General features: G+C 36.0%; 1 protein-coding gene across 2 annotated transcripts in view; it reads right to left on the bottom strand.

Moving 5' to 3' along the window:
* The window catches only part of LOC139958860 (protein NDRG3-like), a 52,716-nt gene that overhangs the window by 7,754 nt on the left and 23,618 nt on the right, over nt 1-21,344 (bottom strand). For both annotated transcript variants that reach the window (XM_071956272.1, XM_071956264.1), the window contains 9 exons: nt 19,294-19,393; nt 16,318-16,438; nt 13,359-13,421; nt 12,899-12,959; nt 10,900-10,986; nt 7,711-7,788; nt 5,882-5,985; nt 5,030-5,147; nt 3,699-3,834 (listed from right to left, as the gene is read on the bottom strand). In XM_071956272.1, the coding sequence (XP_071812373.1) occupies nt 3,699-3,834; nt 5,030-5,147; nt 5,882-5,985; nt 7,711-7,788; nt 10,900-10,986; nt 12,899-12,959; nt 13,359-13,421; nt 16,318-16,438; nt 19,294-19,393 (868 nt within the window). The remainder of the gene's footprint in view (nt 1-3,698; nt 3,835-5,029; nt 5,148-5,881; nt 5,986-7,710; nt 7,789-10,899; nt 10,987-12,898; nt 12,960-13,358; nt 13,422-16,317; nt 16,439-19,293; nt 19,394-21,344) is intronic.

The raw sequence follows: 21,344 nt of genomic DNA, 5'->3' as shown, positions 1-21,344 counted from the left end.
CAGACAGCCGAGGGCCGGCTAGTCAGAATCGGGGTAATTCGCGAGCACAGCAGTACTCCGCTCCTTCGTGTCCCGAGCACAGACCGTTCCGCCCACAATACCGCAGGAACCGCGGTAAACGGCCCTAGGGATGCCCACCCCACCATAGCGCCCAACGCCAAGGTGGGGGGGCAACTAAGAGTTTTTGGGGCTCGCTGGGACGAGATCAACCCAGGAGCCTGGGTACTGGACGTGGTGAAACAACGACCAACCCAATCATAATTTAACAATGACATCACAAAACTAGAAAATCAATGATGTTTTAGCTTAATTGACAATTGCAAAGTGACTTTGTACAATCTGTTTTGAACGCCAATGAGGGTAAAACCATTACTTTATAACCGAGAATGAAACATTTTGTCTGTTTACTTAATAACAGAGAATAAACCATTCTGTTTGTTTACTTTATGACCTAGAAATAATAAACCATTCTGTTTATTTCCTTTATGACCTAGAAATAATAAACCATTCTGTTTGTTTCCTTTATGACCTAGAAATAATAAACCATTCTGTTTGTTTACTTTATGACCTAGAACTAATAAACCATTCTGTTTGTTTACTTAACACCCGAGACGAACCATGTTGTCTGTTTACTTTACGACCGAGAATAATCCAATTTGAGATACTGCTGCTTGTCAAACCACTAATCTCTTACAAATTCTGAGCAGCTTCTTAGTATTACTTCCGTAGCATTCCTTTGGAAAAATTTTTTTTTCCAAAGACTTGGGTTAGTCCTATATTGAATTACTATAAGATTGTCTTCATTTCACACTTTCAAATATGTGACATCAACAAATTTATCCCAACATCCAGGACAGAAATCATAAATTCCAACTGTTGTGCCTGGCAGACAACATTCACTGCCCTTGCCGGAAAAACCAATTGTGTAATACATCAGTCAGACATTCCCTTAAACAAATGCTAAAAGCAGGCAAAATCTGGCTGAAGCCAATTTTTCAAAAATGGGTTATGACAATTAATATTACACATACATTTCCATTTAATTGACATCAAACACATAGACTATTTGACCTCTGGGTTAAACCAGAGATGCCACTAATAGTTGAAAACAAAATATCTGATGTTTGCATGGCCATAGGTCAAGTGTGACTTAGACTGTCCAAAGAGAGATAGGCAGTACTTGGCTTTCAATATCCGTAGTTTTTCATAAATGTAGGCCTCCACACACAGAAAATTAGCCTAGCTCTAAACATTTGAACTAACAAACACATCCTCCTATCCTAACATGCTAGGCCTTCATTGATAGTACTAGCGTACCTATAACCTTTTTCAAAACTTAATGCAAACCACTGATCACCTTTGAAACTTTCATTCACATTGCTTTTATAAAACACTTAATGCTTACACTTTGTGTAAGCATTATCCTCAATGTTAAATGTAGGGTACAATAATATCATCAGCCTAACCTGTTTGTTAATATAACATTAGGAGCTAAGGTTAGGCTTAAGAACAACAACAAACATTGGATGTGTTATACATATAGGCCTAGTAGCCTACTAGTAGTACTGTCAGTACATGTCTAGGACTATATGGTAGGCTATACCTGGCAATTTTATTTTTCAGGTGACACATTTCAGGAGTGAAATCGTTGTGGTGTCCTTTTTGCTAAGATCAGCTCCATTGAAATTTTCCTGCACTTCTCTTTGGATATCGTCATTTCTGTTTATTTCTCACTGTTTATAGTATGGTGCATACAGTGCGTGCACAGGGTAATTGTTAGTTGTGTACACTGCTAAAATCAGCGAATGTTACAGAATAAGACAGAACCATACGATATCAATCTCATTGTGATAAAACATTAGGTCCATGAAGAGTTAGGCCTAGGCAATTAATGTGAGATAATTTTTCTCTACACAGCTTTGGTTTGTTTGGGAAGTTTTGGGAAGATTTTTTTTTTTTTACGACGGACTGAAAAATTTGGTCGTAATTTTAAAAATTCCTGTTGTAACAATCAGGGCTTAAATAACTGTCTGTTGCATGGTTTGATAATTAATTTTACACTGAAAAGTCATACTGTAAGATAACCAATGTCTAGCCCACTCTATTCATGGTATTTATAATAAAGGGATAGCTTAATATTTTGCTAATGAAGAATTATTAGAATTTCAACCTTCAACGATATTCTGTAAAAAAGTGCCTATTTCTAACGTTAACATTTAGCTACAGTACAGTGCACAACTGTTCTTGCTAAGGCAGTACTGTACCTGTATCACGTACAGCACTGCCAAATCACGTTCACATGCATTTTGTAACGTAACAAATTATATGCCAAACGGGCCGAGGGTTGGTTGGGCTAAAGAACAATATAAAAAATATCGGCATCAATGTGTTACCGATCCTAACCTAGCCTAGGAGTACAAGGACAACAATGCAAATTACAGATCGACTATTACTCTAAAATAATGTTGAAAAATGGTAGAATGTTTAATGCAAGAATATTGTTGGTATGTGACTTTTTAGTGAATATTGTGTTGAATTTTTGGTCGTAATTATAGCTAACACTGCATTTGGTTTTTACGACGGAACCTTATTTTTTATCGCAAGTAAGTAATCCTCCAGCGTCAAACCCTGAAACTTGTTTGGGCCTGCCATGACCTCCAACATATTTTTGTTGTTTACACATTAATGATGCCCCTAAGATGGGCATCAACTGAAATACAGATTGACAGTTAGATACTTTGCTAAGGCATGAGAGACTACTTTGCTATTGCATTAGAATGTTAGATTGATTATGCCAACAGAGCTAAAAATGCAGAGTCTAAACAAACATATGTTGGTTGACATTGCAGTGAAGACTGAATGTATGGCACTAGCAGATTGCTTTACACACTATCGATAGTTAGTGCCTAACTTATAATAGTTATAGTGATGTTTCTTCCAGGTTTGTATCCCTTACCATCCTTTTCAGATAATGGTTTTGCTTTTTAAAAAAGTAATTTAAAAGTGGTTTTAAGAATCTAGAAATCAAAGGTTCACAGAGAACCCCTCAACTTCCTCAATTCCCCAGCCTAACATTTAATCTGTGTCCTTGAATACTAATATGATATAACCTCGCAAAGGTTGAATATCACTTTAATTTCCACAGTGGAAAAAATACCCTATTATAGAAGAGGTCTGAAGCTTTTGCATTACATTCAGACTGAATTGTGCAACATCTCTTCAACTTTAGGTAGACTTTTTGAAAATTGGTCACATGGATTTCCCTAGTATTGGCTTTGCCAAAACCTCCATCAGTTAATGACACTTAGGCCTTTTAGGACTGATATATAAGAATTATGTCTCACTTTCACAATTGCTTGCTGCTGCCATAAGGCCTTTAATGTCCATTACACAGTATGTAGCTATAGAGGTGTTCAGGCTTACTTGACTGCTACCTTAACAACAGTAGGATAGCATTCCTTTGCTTGGTAATTGTAAAACCTAAGCAATTTATTTTTTGCATCAGATGAAGAAGACAAACGTCCAATATGGATGAAGTTTTCTGAACATATTTTGCACTTGGAATATCCTTACCCTGAAGTAGCAACTACTGGATGGGTCATTGTAAAGTCAGTGTCCCCAGAGATCCAATCCCTCCCTTCCCAACACTCATCAAAGAAAGAAAGTTGACTAAATATCTGTACAAATCTGCTTCTTACCGTATCCTAAGCCTTGAAGGAAGAGACGGAATGCTTCAGTCAATTTCCCAGGCTGCTCCTCTAATATCATTCCTCCACAATCAGACAGTTTGATCCACGTGGCTTTCTGTGGATTTAAACGGCTGTTCATTTCAACCTGAAATCAAAGAAGAGCTAAAACTGTGAAAATTCGACCTAAAATATCTTCCCACCCAAAAAAAAGAAACAGAAAAATAAGATGAAAGTTTGCAAAAAGACTTCCCCCACAGATATTTATTCATTCATATGATATCCAGATATTGATGGAAGGTCAAATAAGACCAGGGAAATGTCCCTTTGAGGACAAATGCTTTGAGAGAGAGAGAGAGGGGCAACTAAAGATGAACAAAATCTGGAATGTAAAGTGACTTTGAAGTCTTTCTAGCAGATTTGCCATCAAGTCTGATCTACAACCCTAACCAATCAGACACTGAATATGACAAATCGAAATGTTGACGATTAAAAATATGTTTTCTCAATAAAATCAAGGCATTACAACTATCTGTATTTGTGTTAATGACCATGTCAACTTTGACATCTCATAGTAGACAAATCTTAAAGTCGTTTTGTAGGCCATAACATTAACTATTAACATTAACTATTTCAAGATCACCCACTGTCAACATGTCCCCTGTACACTACTTCAAAACACTCTCTTTTGCAGGAAAAACACTTTTTAATTCACATTCCAAAAGTTTCAATCATTACCAAATGTTACCATTACCATATAATACCAATCCACCATTCAGTCTGAAATATAGAAAACTGTTCTTATTTTAGTTTCCCTTTTGGCAGCAGTGTCTGTAACATTATTAGATGTTCTGTTATGGGTGGGGAAGGAAAGGAAGAGTAAAAAATATTTTAAATTTTGTAACAAATTCCTGTTGCATACTGTTCTATTCTTTTTTGGGTTCTTGAAAATTTCAAGTAATTGTTGACTTTCTGTACAACTTAATATCAAGTCTTTTGTAACATGAAGAGAAATTAAATGGGACGAACACATAGCTATACTTTTGCAGAGTAACATGTCACTTATTACATCTTACTACCAACATTTTTGTGTTATATACCCATGAGTATATAAATTTATGTAAATAAACATAATCAATAGATAGCACCACAGAAACATCATCATGAGACAGTGGTTATGCTCAAATCAGAATGGACGAGAGTTTCTTAACAGATTAGAGTTAGAAAACTGAAAATGTCAACATGTGTTTTTTCACCACCATCATTTTTCTACCCAAATGAGAGTACATCTATCCCTACCCTCCACAATGAGCTTGTTCCCCTAACCCTTCTCCATTACTCACGGTATCATTGAGATGTGGTGAGTTTGCCCCGGCAACCAAAAGAGAGTCACAATCAAAGCTCGGTGATGTGACCCGCCTGGTCCTGTCCAATTCTCGCCTAAGATTCAGATCTGTACGTCTGGAACAGAGAAACCGAAAAAGAAGAAACAGTTAGTGAGACGGTGATTTACTGCAAAAAAACCAATATAGATAATATATGTAAATATCAGAGGGTCTGAAAGTTGCATCCAGTACGATAAAACTACAGAGGTGGAAAATAAGAAGACAGAAATCAAAATTCTCTTTCTGCTTTATGAATAATGCAGGGGTGGAAGGGGGGTGGGGGTGGGGGTGGGGGTGGGGAGGGTAAGGAAGCACGGGGGGAGGTGATTGTTATATATCCTTTCCTGTCTATACAAATAACCTTCTTAACTACATGGCAAGTAACTATATAACTTTGACATACTATTTTCCCTTTTAACTTTTACGCTTATTTTTCTAAAGTTGCAAGCTTCTGCCCCTTTCTTCAAATCTTGTCTCCCAATGCCACAAACTATGATCATATAACCTAAACACACACTGCAATAAAATAAATCAATCCTTAGACTCTGTTTATATTTGCCTTTCTGGAACCTTTGAGAGGATAATATATAGCTGGATCAGAAATATCACAAAACCTGACATTTCATACAAACAGATGAAAATGTCCCGGGATTCGGTTTTGGCGGGAGTCCCATGAGGATTCCAGAGTATTCATGTGGGCAAAATATACTTCTACAGATCCCAAAGACTGTAAACATGTCTACTCTGGTTCAAAGAATATCTGGATAATTGGTTTTGAGGCAAAACTGAGATATAACACATACGACTTACTTGATGTACGCATCTATAAACAGTGAAAGGTTGAATGCATTCACACTCTTAGCCAAGTTCTCTCTGAACTGAACGACAAGATCTTGATGCGTTTCCATAGTTTTCTACCAAAAAAAAAAAAGAAAAAAAAGAAAAAAAAAGAGAATAATATGAGCCCCTTAAAAAGATTATTCTTTGTACCATTTTGAGAAAAACACAAAATGACCAGTTTATGCTCCATAAATTTTGGAAATTCAATGAATGTGAGGATTATTTCTTGTTTGTGATAAATTTTACAAACATTGTTGGCGGTGGTCAGTTAATACACCCCTGTTAGTTATACTGAGATACAAGGATGTTGTGTATTATGTCGCTGGAAGACTGATAAATCAATATTTATTTTCCAAGGGAGATCTCTCCATTTTATGGAACATGGTATGATAGAAAGCTGGCATGAAATGAGAGATGAATTAACAAAAAATATCAGACCATTTGATAGCTCAATGTCAGTGTGTGCATACCAAAAAAGAACATAATAGTATAATCGTCACAAAAATACACCATTATTATTGTATAATGCATATTGCCAATTTGATATTCAATTCATAGATGAAGTTTCATATTCAAAAATGAAGAAAAAGATTGAAATTTTTGCTTATTGCAGACTTGGTTTCTACAAGTGACTTGCATTTACGGTCCAGGTGAACCATTTTGTTCCATTAGTTAGCAACATGCAAATAAAAAAGGTAATTCAGTTTCATCAATTGAAACTAACTGGATCGTTTTCTCAAATATCTTCGGATCTGGCGATCTAACCACACATCCCTGCCACTTTCTAGAATGAACATTATCTGTAATATTTTTGATGAAATAAATAACTCTTTACATGACAGATATTTTATATGAATTACAGATGGAGCCTAGCATCTTTCTACAGCTCATGGCAAACTAGTACTCTTAAAGGGACACACAATTTCTTTTTCCCACACAAATGATTCCACTTCCCAAATATCAAATAAAACGTGACCTCAACTTCATATCACAAATTATAATCTCACATTAAATCTCAGTGAAGGGAAGGAATTGGTAGACAAGAAGATATATGTGTGAGCAGCAAAGACAGGCAAACTGTCAGACAGATATTTCACCTGACCTGGAAGAACTGATTCATGAGTGAGATTCTCTGATAGTTTTAGGGACTTAATCATATATGTAAAATATCCTTAAATCTAACCTTTGAGACTGCAATTAGGAAGATCATTTTATTTCACAATTTCAGAGCTGCTTGGAAAAGAAGCAACCTTGAAGTACTAACAAAACCGACTCTATATCTCATACCCTTACACAAACCCTTACATGTCACATCTCTTTAACAACACCCATTTACCAATCCTGGAATCTCTCCAAGTCAAGGATGTCGTTTCCTTATGCATCTTCTTCAAACATCTCAAAAAGAGTTAATACTGTACCAGAAATATTTTGTTACCCCATAGATTAAAGTTTTATTTGAGCTAAAACGGTTGGAAATTAATGAATCCATTTTGTGTACTTATCACATACCCATAATTTATCTACACACACATACATATATATATATACACACACATATGTATATATACATACATATTTATGTATATACACACACACACATGTATGTATATGTATGTATAGAATGCTTGACATTGTAACCTGTTGTCCTTCCAACCACCCTATGACCCTGTCCTTCTAGATTATGACATTCATCCTTCTATCCCCCCACCCCCCCTCCATCTTCATCTTCTTTATTTTCCTCATCTCCAAGGAAACTAACTACCCTCCTCTTGAAACGAATCAGTTATACTATAACTCACCTTGCCAAAGTAATGCCAGAGGAGGTATTCTTGGCTGTAATTTGTCATTCCTTTCCCACGCAAGTAATAAGAAGACAGCTACAGAAGTGGAGAAGGAAAACAGATGAAACAAGTGCAAACACAATTCAAAATGTCTGCATGCCATTTAAAGGCTGGTAAAATGTCTGCATGTCATTTAAAGGCTGGTAAAATGTCTGCATGTCATTTAAAGGATTGGTTCAGGTGTTTGAAATGTCTATTTTGTATGAAAGAGCACAAAAAGACAAAAAGAACAGTGAAGAAACTACCATGATAGCATGCTCTGTTAAGGAGATATGACACTTTGAAGATATCAAAATTTCTTTGAAAACGACTGGTGTAGAAAGACTTACTGTGAGGGTGTGATGTCACATCCTCACTTCCTTAACATTTATGAATATATTTCTTTAAAATTTTTTTACATTTTTTAACACATTTGAAAATAATATAATCAAAAATTCTTCAGATGTTTAATCTCAAGTACTTCCTTTGACAAATATGAGATCTCCTGACATATCTTTTGGTTGAAAGTCATTAAATCTCACAAAATAATTAGAGAAAAAAACAGACTTTTCAGGAGTGTGAGGATGTGACATCACAGCTAGTCAGATTTCAGTAGTTTCTACACAATCTGATAAAAGTTTACACTTGAATATCTCTTTAACAGAAAAAGATATTTGAACAGTTTTATCACCGTTGTGTTTCTTTTATGTCCTCTTTCATATAACATAAACATGTATGACAACTGAACCAATCCTTTAAGGCTTGTAAAATGTCTGCGTGCCATTTAAAGGGTATGAAGACTCGTGCAAAAAGAAACGATTAGACCGGTAATCTGACCTAGTTTCGAATGAGGTGTAACAGAAGTGTTAGACCCCACCATCTATCCCAGAAAATACACACACAGCTTGCTACCATCGGTAATTAGACACTAGTGTACAGTCAGTACATACAGCTGCAGTCAATACCCACAGCACAGTGTACAAATGATACAGCGATGGACATCTCAGGTCCAGCTAAAGATAACAAGGTATTACGTTTCATTACTGTCTGCATTTTGTAGCGACATGAATAAAACGTCCCTTGCAAGCAACAGAAAGTTAACTTTTCAGATGGCCGCACGCGGTTTGGGGCGATTCTTCAATGCCTTTAATGCTTGTAAAATGTCTGCATGCCATTTAAGGCTCGTAAAATTTTAATGCCCCTTTTACACCCAGCGATAGAAATGAATGTCAAATAAAATTAAACAACAGGGAAGGAATTTCTTTTCAAACAGACTGAAGTAACATCAACATTGAATACTTATAAATACATTAAAAGATGGCTTGTGAGTACATTATTAAAAGAAAATATAATTTTCATTCTGATTAATAATACTAGTTGTTACAATTGGATATTTCAAACAACAATGGCTGCTCTTATGAAAAGTACAATAATTGCTAATTACACTGTTACTGCTTTATATTTTGGAAGGGCAGGGAGAGGGATGGGGGGGGGAGCAGGAAGGAGTTGCATGTTTCGAATAAAGTGTTAGTACCCTTTTATTAACACTTGAAATCTCTCTTCCTTTCCAATCAAGTAACAGTGGCATAGGTGCACAGTGAAGGCTTGACCAATTAGAATAACGTAATGTAAGAGGTTAATTAAAACACCCATCTGCAACAACCTCTTGCTTTGACCCTTGCAAACTCATCTCAAAATATACATAGAGAGTAGTGATATGCTTGCAAAAACAAAGCTAGTAATACAAATGCTGCCACAAATATGTTTACAAAAGTTCAATATTATTAAATATGCAAGAAACACTCTTTAAAGGGACTGTGTTGTAACAATATTAACTGCCAGACATAACAAAATTGCTGTGAAAGTTTCAAGGGGTTAAAACACACATTTCAGCAATTCTTTGGTAGCTATGGGAACTCTCTTCTCATTTTGTTTACAGTTTCCATGTTATTAAAACGATTTACATATGGAAAATTTAGTCTGTGCAAATTTTTATAGCTCAAGAAGGAACAAAATACAACAACAGAAAATACTAAAAAACAAACAAACAAACAAACAGCAAAGAAACAAGAGAGTTATTGAAAGTACTTGAAATGGTTTTTGCCTGATAATTTTAATTGAAAAGATTTTTGAGGTGTTTGAAATCTGAGGTTTAAAGCAATTGGCCACGTAAAATCAGAGTTCTCCTTTAACATGAGACAGAATGCCTGATTTGAAAATGTTAAAATCTATCAAATTAAGGGAGGATTTACGTTCTTTCCAGGGAAAGTATCTCACAGTCTCTAGGGTTTCATCTCTAGCTGATTGGGAGAGAGCTTTGGAAACAAAATCAAACAGAAATGCACACCAACCCTGGAAATGAAATTTAATATCAGATCGAATTTATTAAAACAAGTACTGAAAGAGAAATGTGGCACTTTAGAAAGTCGTAAAAAGTTCACATTCACATGAATAACAAGAAATCAAACAGTTTTGATGGAAAAAGGGGCTTGGTTTGTGGCAGGTTGGTTCAATATCAATAAATTTAATGACACAGGATGAGGAATCGGAGGGTAAAAGTATTTTGATTATTGAAAGACAAGCTTTGTCACTCGATCTAATCATACATTTTATATTTGTAAGAACTTAGATATCCCACAGCGATCTACTAGATCTATGTGGTAACAATCGTCTAGCTACTCCAAATTAATCAGAACAAAACTATTTTGTGTCCCACAAATTTATTCTAGAATGTTCTAATTGTCAACCGTTTTGCAGTATTTAGATCATTTGAGCAATCCTGGTGTGATTGCCTTCAGTTACCTACCAGCCTGCCGCACACTGCTCGACTGACTACGAACAGACTCAACTAGACCGTTGTGATACTATGCCTTCAGTTATTTTGTGGAGCTATTTCAAAAATACAAGTGCACTGAGGGCAAAAGCCATCATTGTCAGGTTTTATAATGACCATAGGGTCCAACTTTATCTTTGTGTTGAAATTGAGCATCAATTTATGTATCCCATTGACTAAACTGTGTCAATTAGCTATAATCGGTTTTCGGAATTTGACAAAGACTAAGTCTCTACCTTTTGCTTTAAACTAGATTCATAGATTAGTCGCCTCTTCTTTCGTAGAAGAAATGACCCATTTTTAAGAATGAAAGAATACTTTCCCATTCCCATTACCTTCTGTTGAGCCCACTCGGACCAGGTAGATTGCGTGGAGACACAGTTGATCAGGACCAATCCGTCTACCATTTCTGGATGAACCAACTTGAAAAGAGAAATGTGAAAAACAAGAGTCAATCCCTTGTAAAAATAGAAATCTTTTCCTGAGGAATTAGCATCACTACAGAGAGTGATCAACATACTGTAAATCAAACATGTACCCAAATATGTCTTCCTGTATTGCTACCCAACACCATACCGTTTTTCCTAATTGTCTAGGTACATCGCTAATAAATGAGCTAATTTCATATGAGCATCTTTCTCTATAAATACCTCAAAATTCTTTGTACTTTTTTGTTGAAATTTTTCTGATCTGCATGGATAAAATTCTGTTAACTACTGAATATGCCAGAGATATCACAGTACAGAAGAAGGCACAGATCTGTGTGTATTTAAATACCAAATTCAGACAATCCCTCCCCACCCCTCTCTCCAAAACTGTTCACTCTTTTGTTACGTTTTTTTGTGTCCCTACAGCCACATTTTTACCTTTTCAACTTTCCTTTAAGAAACAATTTGACTATTTTCAGGTAATTTATAAACTACAATTTTATTATTTCTTTAACTCTGTTTTGATCATATTCATTGAAGTGGTTCATAGTTTCCATACAGATCAGCACTTGAAGGCCTCTCAAAGCAGATACAATTTCAACTCCTTAAATCTGCTTATTATTCTTACTTCATCTCTTGTTTCATCTCTCTTTCTTCTTATAAACCTCTTATTTTTCAATTAATTGCCGGTGTTAAGGAGACACATTACTGTAATAATGACTAAACGAGGGCCTCAAACACAACCAAACAATTGCTTTTACTTATCTCCCTCTTCCACCCTATTAGTAGGACAAAAACAAATAACAATTAAACCCTGGGAATGTACTTTAATCAAATTTCTAAAAAGAAAAAAAAGGCAATTTATCGTTCATCTAACGTTCGTAGTTAGCCCACCTTTCTTGCCCCTCTTCACGCAAGTCTAAAAGCGACTGACCAGATTGAGAGCCTAGAATTTAAATCAATGCACGATTTGGTCCTCCGTGACCAAAATATTTCTTCCCGCTGGCATACAACACCAATCAATCCAGTTGATCATTATATAAAATAAAAAAGAACCAGCTAGATCCGCGAATTCAATCTCGGTACACTTGAATACCTTGCAGCTGAATTAAGTCGTGACAAATTCAAATTCATGGCCATTTCAAACACAAATTGTAACAGACGAGGACAATTATATTTTGACTTGTTGACCAAGTCTTGCAGGCATAGTTTATAGCTGTCACATTCTTTTTTTTATACTTTTTTTAAATTCTGATTTGATGATGTGCAAAGGTTTCTACACAAACCAAAGATAATGGAGGTCAGATGAGAGCAAGGTGAGTTTATATTCCTCTATTTGGTATATTATATAATATAAAGCTGTTTATTTTGATTAATAATCCATATGCCTAGAGCTAGTCTTTCATACTGTTGACTGCACATATCACGATTCCCTTCAATTTAACTGTTATGAACATTTGTTTTTGAAAGAGGCAGAGACTGGCAGAGTATGCACAACTTGAAATATCTTTGCAAGTCTCATTGTAAGCAGTAATAAAATGTCCAATGTATATATATATAGATATATATCATCGTCCATAGCCTAGAGGTTAGGGTGTCCTCATATAAAGCGGGAGGCCCGGGTTCGAATCCCGGTGGAGGCTGGAAGTTTTTCACTGTTCTGCATTTTTCAACTCACTACGATTTCCATAATATATATATATGGCCAAGGGTACAAATATGCTTATGATATTCAAATATAAAATAACATTTAATATTCCATGATCATTTTAAGTCAGCCATGAAAGTTATCCCCAAAGCTTTCAATGGGTTTTGTGTTATCCTAACCGTGCTAATGAAAGACAAGAAGAAGGGGATAAAATAACTAACAGCTTTGTTGGTTAGTTGTAAAGGCATACTGACTCACATGAAAACGAGCGAGGATGTTTGCACCTGCTCCCATGCCGAAGCCAACCACTGATGAGATTCTGCGAATGATTGCAAGACGAATTTCAAAGATATGTAAATTTTGTAAAGAGATACAGATACAGATAAGAAGAAGCGTTCACAAGGAAATCCAAATTAATTGTGAGACTGTAATTGAATGCCGCAGAAGGGATAAACACAGAGATCGTGATAGGAAACTGTATTCATTAAAAATTATTAAGGTTTCAAGTGTCAAGTGGAATTTTTGAGATTTGTCCCTGTTGGAAGTTCATATGCGAGAAGATATTCACAAGGGAGATCGGATAAACAGAGAGAAAGATTATGGCAAGTTCTACCAAAACCAACAACATCAAGGCATGCTGGTTGATTTCTGTGGTAAATTCTGGATTGATTCTTACTTTAAAACTCCAGAAAGAAATAATTGAACAGTAGAAAAATACCTGAAGTGTTTGAGTACAGCTAGGACTACATCAGCCAACTGGTCCATGGTTGGGTACTGAAACCTTTAAAGAAGAAAGGAAATAATTTGACACTGAAGCTTTTTTTGAAAGATCAAAGTTTGCAAATAACTAATCCGTCAGATGATTTCCTTGGACATATATCACAGATGATAACATGAAAACAACATTATTTTTGTGTAGAATCAAAGCTAGTTTGATGTGAAATATCAGAGGCACCAACTAATAAACTGCCAGATGTTAACCAAGCTGTCTGACTTTTAAGGATCCATATCTTAGAAATTGATACCTATTAGCAATTTGGGTGGTAGAATGAGGGAATGGTTGCAGTCTGGACGTGGTTGGTCAACAGTGGGTGGAGAGGGGTATAGCGCTAACAGCTTCTTAACATAAATATGGTTGAGCAAGAGTGTTAGTTGTAAAGAGACAGGTAAGTGAGGTCCAGAGCAAGCTGAATAATTATATTACATACTTCATCGAGCAACTGGAAGTCAGTAGCTACTGTATACTCATCAATGACTTTTCAGTGAAAGTGGGTTAGGCAGGAGTATTACGTATATTATACTGTATTAGGCTGGCTTGCTATCTTATTCACCAGCTACGATACAATTTACAGCTGTGTGCATGGAACATCAATAACTACTTGACTGTTTCATATAAACACTATAAATAACAGTTTTCACTCCATACAAAACCAGTGCAAAATATCTTCTTTCACATGCCCCTTCAATTTAAAACAGCCATTAATATCAATTTTATTACATACTAACAATCATGCATTGTCTAGTCCAATGTACTGCCTAAATACTGTTTGCTCAAAGCGATTGCTCAACTCTTTTCAGGATTGCAAATTTTCATTGTAAACACAAAGGAAACATAAAGGAAAGCCTGGCAAAAGAAGGAACAGAGACTTTAAGCAGTTGTCTGGAATTCCAGAGTCTGCAACTACTTAAAGATGACATATTAGGCACTAGTGTCAGTTTGCAGAACAGAGCAGACCATCAGTCATTTGAAGGAGCTGTATTACATATCCTGATGTTTGTTTCTTGCAGATTTTACATATTATTCATTTACCATTAAATCATTCACTACGTAAAACAGCTAAGCAGGAGGTGGGTCTACGACTTCTCACGAGCAATATCAAGAACTGATGTTATTCTCTTAGAAGCAAACCCATCCATCATCATCATATTGGCCTGTGTGGTGGAGATAGATTCTAGTCATGAACAGCTTACTCACAGTGCTAGGAAGTATCTCTTATTCCATTTTAGAGATACAACATTTTGGAATTTCTTTCACAATGTTTTCTGTATGTATTTACAATGTTTATAATTATTTCCCAAAACGGGTGATGGAGTTTGCAAATACTAATTAAAAGTTCTTTAAAATATTCTAATTCTTAACAGGTTGCCAAACTTGTGGCCAGAGAGAATTGGTCCCCAAAACGCAGTTTCGTTGCCAATTCTAATGACAGGTAAATCCTCAATTTCACTTCAAACTCCCATCTCATAATAAATTCCCTTGTCGTATTTGACCTTCTCTCGTGGGTCTTTTGGTCCAAATGAAACAAACCACTTATAAAAACCGTCCAAATTACATTCCTCAAACATTCTCACACAATTAGTTTCTGCTTTTTTTTCTTCCTTCTTTCTTCGAACATCATTCCTGGAGGAATTCTGATTCAATTAATGTATTCTTGAATTAACTAACAAGGATCCTCGTCGACAAAAGTCTTAGATCTTTTCCATCAAAGAGGCTCCATAAAGAAAACTGAGTCACAAAGTCACCAAGACAGGATCACTGACTATATTTTAAGGGTTGTTCTGCTTTAATATGACTCCATAGTGTATTAGTAATACCTTCCATTTAACATTGCCAGAAGCCTTTTAGTGGTTCGCATTTTACATTAACCTCTTGCTCAGAGGTGCCCACTTTTTTTGACGACAACGACGGGAAGTAATGTTCGCATCGATGCAAAGTGATTCTTGCATACATGAATTAGCTGGCTCCTGCATAGTAATAACATCTACTGTACAAAACCAGCCGGCTGCAATCAATACCACAAAAGGCACTATGTGAATTAATGTTTAACAAGCTTTCAATGAGGGGAAGACTTTCAATTCGTCCATAAATTCTCGCCTAAAAACTCTGTTCCCTGTTGCAACTGAGTAGGCAGATAGTTCACATTTTAAGGAGAATATTATATTACAAACTACAATATACTGGATAAAAAAGCCAAATGTTTGTCTCAATTTACATTTTTAATACATCAGGATTGACAGGCCAAAGTCAAAGCAAATACTCTGGGGCAAATGCATCTCACAAACAAGAGACACAAGAGATATTTTCAAAAATCAAAACCATTCCGTGCACATTACTCTTCTTATAATAAAGCATCTAGTCATTCATATCTTGCACAAACTTATGTGCAGAATTTTTTTTACATCTGCCATGTTCATCTTTAGATCTGTGTCAAATTTATGGATCTGTGTCACATTCATTAATCTGTGTCACATTCATTAATCTGTGTCACATTCGTGTCTGACCAGTCAGTTTACCTGCTGAATGCATTTAGACATCATTTTGCTGTGTAAGGATGAACCTCTTTATTATCCCTTTAAGTTATTGGAGTTGTTAACAATACAAACACACTGCTTTGGGAGCATCGTCATGGTAACAGCTTAAATCATGTCTAATAAGACATGATTTAGGCTGGAAGCAAGTCACATCTATGGTAAAACCCAACAGAAACACTGCTGCATCATTTGCACATGTGGTGTATCCTTTCTGTGAATTGCTGGATTGTAATATCATTTGCAAGTCTACCTTTAGGCCTGCAAGTATACTAACTGCTGCCACGCTTACACAGACCTAACTTAACACTTTCAATTTCAGTCAGGCTTAAAACAACACTATTTTTGGTTTTGAAGTGATTCCTTACCCGTCAGGTAGCTGAGGAGCACCTTGCTCTTGTCCGATGGCGTTGATATGATAGACGCAGAAGTGTTTGAGAATTGGCTGCATGTCAGCGTAGTTAAAGAAACTCTGGAAGCAAGTCACATCTGTGGATAAAACAAGAAATACATCACTGTATCATAAGTTTCCAACTATATTTTCATATTGAACACCTGTAAGTATGTGTTACTCCTCATTAGAACAAAGAAATTGTGGGGTTTTATAAAACTCTCTCTAACCGAATTATCACAGTTTGTTACTGTTTTCACAGTAGTTCTAAGAAATTTTTCGAAACATTTCCCAAATAGTATAACAGTACTGTACAATGTTTAGCTGTCAGCCTATGGAATGACTAGAAGGGCACAGACTTGAGCTGTTGCCATCGGTAACTACTGATTTTAAGGACGTTAGAGCAAGTGGTAGGGGCATGGACAGCTACTCTGCCATCACAAATTCTCTCACCGTTTTCCTCACTCTTCCCTTCCCTTCCAATCCTACCTATCCCCTCCCTCCCCCTCTCATATATGGAACAAAACAAATATCCTTACAAAGTGTCTCTCTTTGTGCAGACAAAACCTTTGCTGTGACCAGTCATACAGTATATGGGACAAAACATAGCCTACCACACAAGGTATCCTTGAAATTGGCACCTACATTATATCTCAAAACAGAACGTTTGACTTTAATAAATGACATCTTGTTGATGTCATTGACACCAGTGCCACAGTATGTCACATGACCAGCTTAATATATCAGTCAAATAACATTAGATGATACAGCTAGTACTTAGCCAGGCTACACATGTCAACACTTTCTTGTTCTGCACTAGTGATCATAATTTACAAATAACTATTTGCAAGAAATAATTATCAAGAAAACCTTCTTCTCTTGGTACCAAGGGGCACATTTTGGGAAATTGAAAAATTCCATCATCGCTCTGCATTTTCAGTAATGGATTGAGACATAGACTATTAATTAATCTATCAGTCACTGTCATTAAGAACTGAGACAATAAGCAGGATCTTAGACATAAACCAGAATATATTATGTAAATTGGAGGAAAAACCAAAAAAAAAAACAGACTATTTAAAGTTATTTATATATGGAAAAAGAAGCCTTTAATGTATGTCAATGGTATAGCACAATGGAGAATAGATTAATGTTGCATTCTACCAATTGTCCTTCAACCCCCACCCCACCCCCTCCTCCGCCTCCATGTGATTGTAACAATCAATCATTACAGAGAGATGAGGTTAAAACATAATTAGTGAGAACATCAATATTGTCTGCCTTAAACAGAGTTTGTTCATATCACTGATGAGTTCAGTCATATTGTCATCATAAACTATAAACAAACATGGGTTGTATGGGTTGATGCAGCTTGTTATACTCTCAAGAGCATCTTCAAAGGATGCATGAACAAACCAATATATAAATATGCACATCATTGAGAGGACTGCACATATTATTAGATCTTCAGCACATTTGTCAACTCAGGTGGATAGGAAAGTGGGCAATTTCACCTCCACTTCCTCTTCCTCTCATCCCCCTACCCCAAAAATTGCTATAGTTGACGAGGATACACAAACTTTTCCAACTCCACAGGGGAAAGAACTTGTAAGAATTGATCTGCTCGCAGACTTCTGACTCATTTAGATCACTACTTAATATTTCCATCACCTAACTATGAAACATTATCACCTTGTTTATCTTTATCCTTTGAGATAAAGATTTGTTCACTGCTAATGGCTGTTGTCAAAATTTATTCTTGTTTCTTCAAGTAGCTAAATTGCCAACAAATCCATATTTAATGGATACAATTCAAAATTAATGGTGAAAATTTAATGAAGAACATAGTTTACAATCTGGTTCATATTGATTTTCTCACTTTTCTGAGCCCATGCACAGTAACGTAAAAACATTTACTTGATAGACTCTGTTATATATTATGTTGTTATAAACAATTCTCTTTCTCTCTCCACCTCTCTGACATGATCTATCTGTCTCCAAGAAGGAAGTAAACCATTGTAGCTTAGGCTTCATGCAATCCATTTGATTGTGCTAAAGCTCATAAATTTGAAGAGAACATGATCAATATCTAAGCGACATTTCCAAACAACAACAAAAAAGACAGATCAAAAGGAAGAAAGTGAAGGAGAGGTGTCCTTATCACGATTGCTGCAAACATGGCTGTAGCATATATAATCAATATTGCATTTATGCTTGGCACTCTGACTTGAATAACCTAAACAAAATGATACTGTAAAACCTTCAATTTGGAAAAAATTCATGAAAAAATATGAATATTATGATTTAAAATTGATGATTTCACTGTCTGAAAATGCTTTACCAATGTGATAAATGGCAAGACAGGAAGCAGACACTACAAAAAATTTTCCTATCATAATACACTACCTAATTCATCTTAGTGGCACCCCTCTCCCATCTAGTGTCCTCCCCCCCCCGCCCCCTACATTGCTAACACAATCAATACTGAACAGATACACCAAGAGACATCTCCATGACTACCAGGCAGATTCAAAAAGAAAACACACAAAGAAATAAATAAATAAAAGATATTCTTTAGGCTCGTTGGGTTGATAGAATGAAGAGAGTTTCATCCAACAAAAGTGACCGATAGCTAAGGGTATTCTGTGCTAAAAAGATAACCAGTTCAATCTAGATGCACCGTAGAGAGAAAGAGAGTGCTGAGTATGTGAGGAGGCAGGTGAATGTAAGGGAGGATGCTATTAAGTAATTTAACACTATGGCTAGTCTGTGCATCTGCCACAACATAAACAGTATGTGTAGTCACTGGATAAATTAAAACTGTTGCTGCATGAAAGAAAGAAAGAAAAACGTTCCAATTGTAATAACCTGTGAAAAATGTTTGACAAGACATTGACACTTGACAAATTCCAGAGCAAACAAGAGGAAATTAAATAACAGAGTGAGGACTTACGATTCAATCCAATATCGTGGAAGGTTACGATGGCAGGCTTGGTTTTCTCACCCTGAACAGCCACTAGGACATTTCCCCATTCTGTGGAGACGAAATCAACCTAAAATAAACAAAGAGAGAGGGTTAAAATAAAGAGAGTCAATGAAACCAATCTGAAGTAGCTAGGAAGACAAACAAAATAATAAACTAAATCAAATATTATATTGTTTTAAAGCCCTTTGAAAAATTTCATGGCCACTTTCATCAAACATCCCACAATTCAACAACATCGTGGCTGCAAGTAAAAATGCTGGATCGAAAGGAAGGAAAAGATACAGATGCAAGTTTGGATGTATGTAATCTACTCCAGGGGCAGCAATTAAAACTGACAGTGGTACAGTAGGTGTTTGATCTGTATGGACACAGTGGTAAATACAATCAGGGGCTTCACAGAGGGGGACAAAGAAGGACACACACATTGTTACAGGTGTCCATTTAGGGTGGAGTAAGGTGTGCAACTGAAAAGGCAAGTTTACAACATGGATGCTCATTACCGATACTAGTTACCCCGCCCCACCCTCCCCTGACCTAGCAGTGGAAACAGCAGCACCTACCATATAAAGGCTTGATACACAATCTATTTTTCAATTTAATAACAGGATAGTGTCTATGATATCTTCTTGACTCTAACTAGACAATCAAACACTGTATGACAGACAGGTGTCTATGATATCTTCTTGACACTAACTAGACAATCAAACTCTGTATGACTGACAGGATAGTGTCTATGATATCTTCTTGACAATAACTAGACAATCAAACACTGTATGACTGACAGGATAGTGTCTATGATATCTTCTTGACACTAACTAGACATTCAAACTCTGTATGACAGACAGGATAGTGTCTATGATATCTTCTTGACACTACACTAACTAGACAATCAAACTCTGTATGACAAACAGGATAGTGTCTATGATATCTTCTTGACACTAACTATCAAACACTATATGACAGACAGGATAGTGTCTATGATATCTTCTTGACACTACACTAACTAGATAATCAAACACTGTATGACAAACAGGATAGTGTCTATGATATCTTCTTGACAATAACTAGACAATCAAACACTGTATGACAGACAGGATAGTGTCTATGATATCTTCTTGACACTAACTAGACAATCAAACACTGTATGACTGACAGGATAGTGTCTATTCTTGACACTAACTAGACAATCAAACACTGTATGACAGACAGGATAGTGTCTATGATATCTTCTTGACACTAACTAGACAATCAAACACTGTATGACAGACAGGATAGTGTCTATGATATCTTCTTGACAATAACTAGACAATCAAACACTGTATGACAAACAGGATAGTGTCTATGATATCTTCTTGACACTAACTATCAAACACTATATGACAGACAGGATAGTGTCTATGATATCTTCTTGACACTACACTAACTAGACAATCAAACACTGTATGACAAACAGGATAGTGTCTATTCTTGACACTAACTAGACAATCAAACACTGTATGACAGACAGGATAGTGTCTATGATATCTTCTTGACACTAACTAGACAATCAAACATTGTATGACAGACAGGATAGTGTCTATGATATCTTCTTGACTCTAAGTAGACAATCAAATACTGTATGACAGACAGGATAGTGTCTATGATATCTTCTGGACACTACCTAGACAATCAAACACTGTATGATAGACAGGATAGTGCCTATGATATCTTCTGGACACTACCTAGACAATCAAACACTGTATGACAGACAGGATAGTGTCTATGATATCTTCTTGACACTAACTAGACAATCAAACACTGTACCCTGTATGACAGACAGGATAGTGTCTATGATATCTTCTTGACAATAACTAGACAATCAAACACTGTATGACTGACAGGATAGTGTCTATGATATCTTCTGGACACTAACTAGACAATCAAACACTGTATGACAGACAGGATAGTGTCTATGATATCTTCTTGACACTACACTAACTAGATAATCAAACACTGTATGACAAACAGGATAGTGTCTA

This window comes from Apostichopus japonicus, chromosome 3, assembly GCF_037975245.1.
Source record: "Apostichopus japonicus isolate 1M-3 chromosome 3, ASM3797524v1, whole genome shotgun sequence".
Taxonomy (NCBI): Eukaryota; Metazoa; Echinodermata; class Holothuroidea; order Aspidochirotida; family Stichopodidae; genus Apostichopus; species Apostichopus japonicus.
The sequence above is the reverse complement of the archived record's forward strand: the minus strand, read 5'-3'. Positions and strand labels throughout refer to the sequence as shown.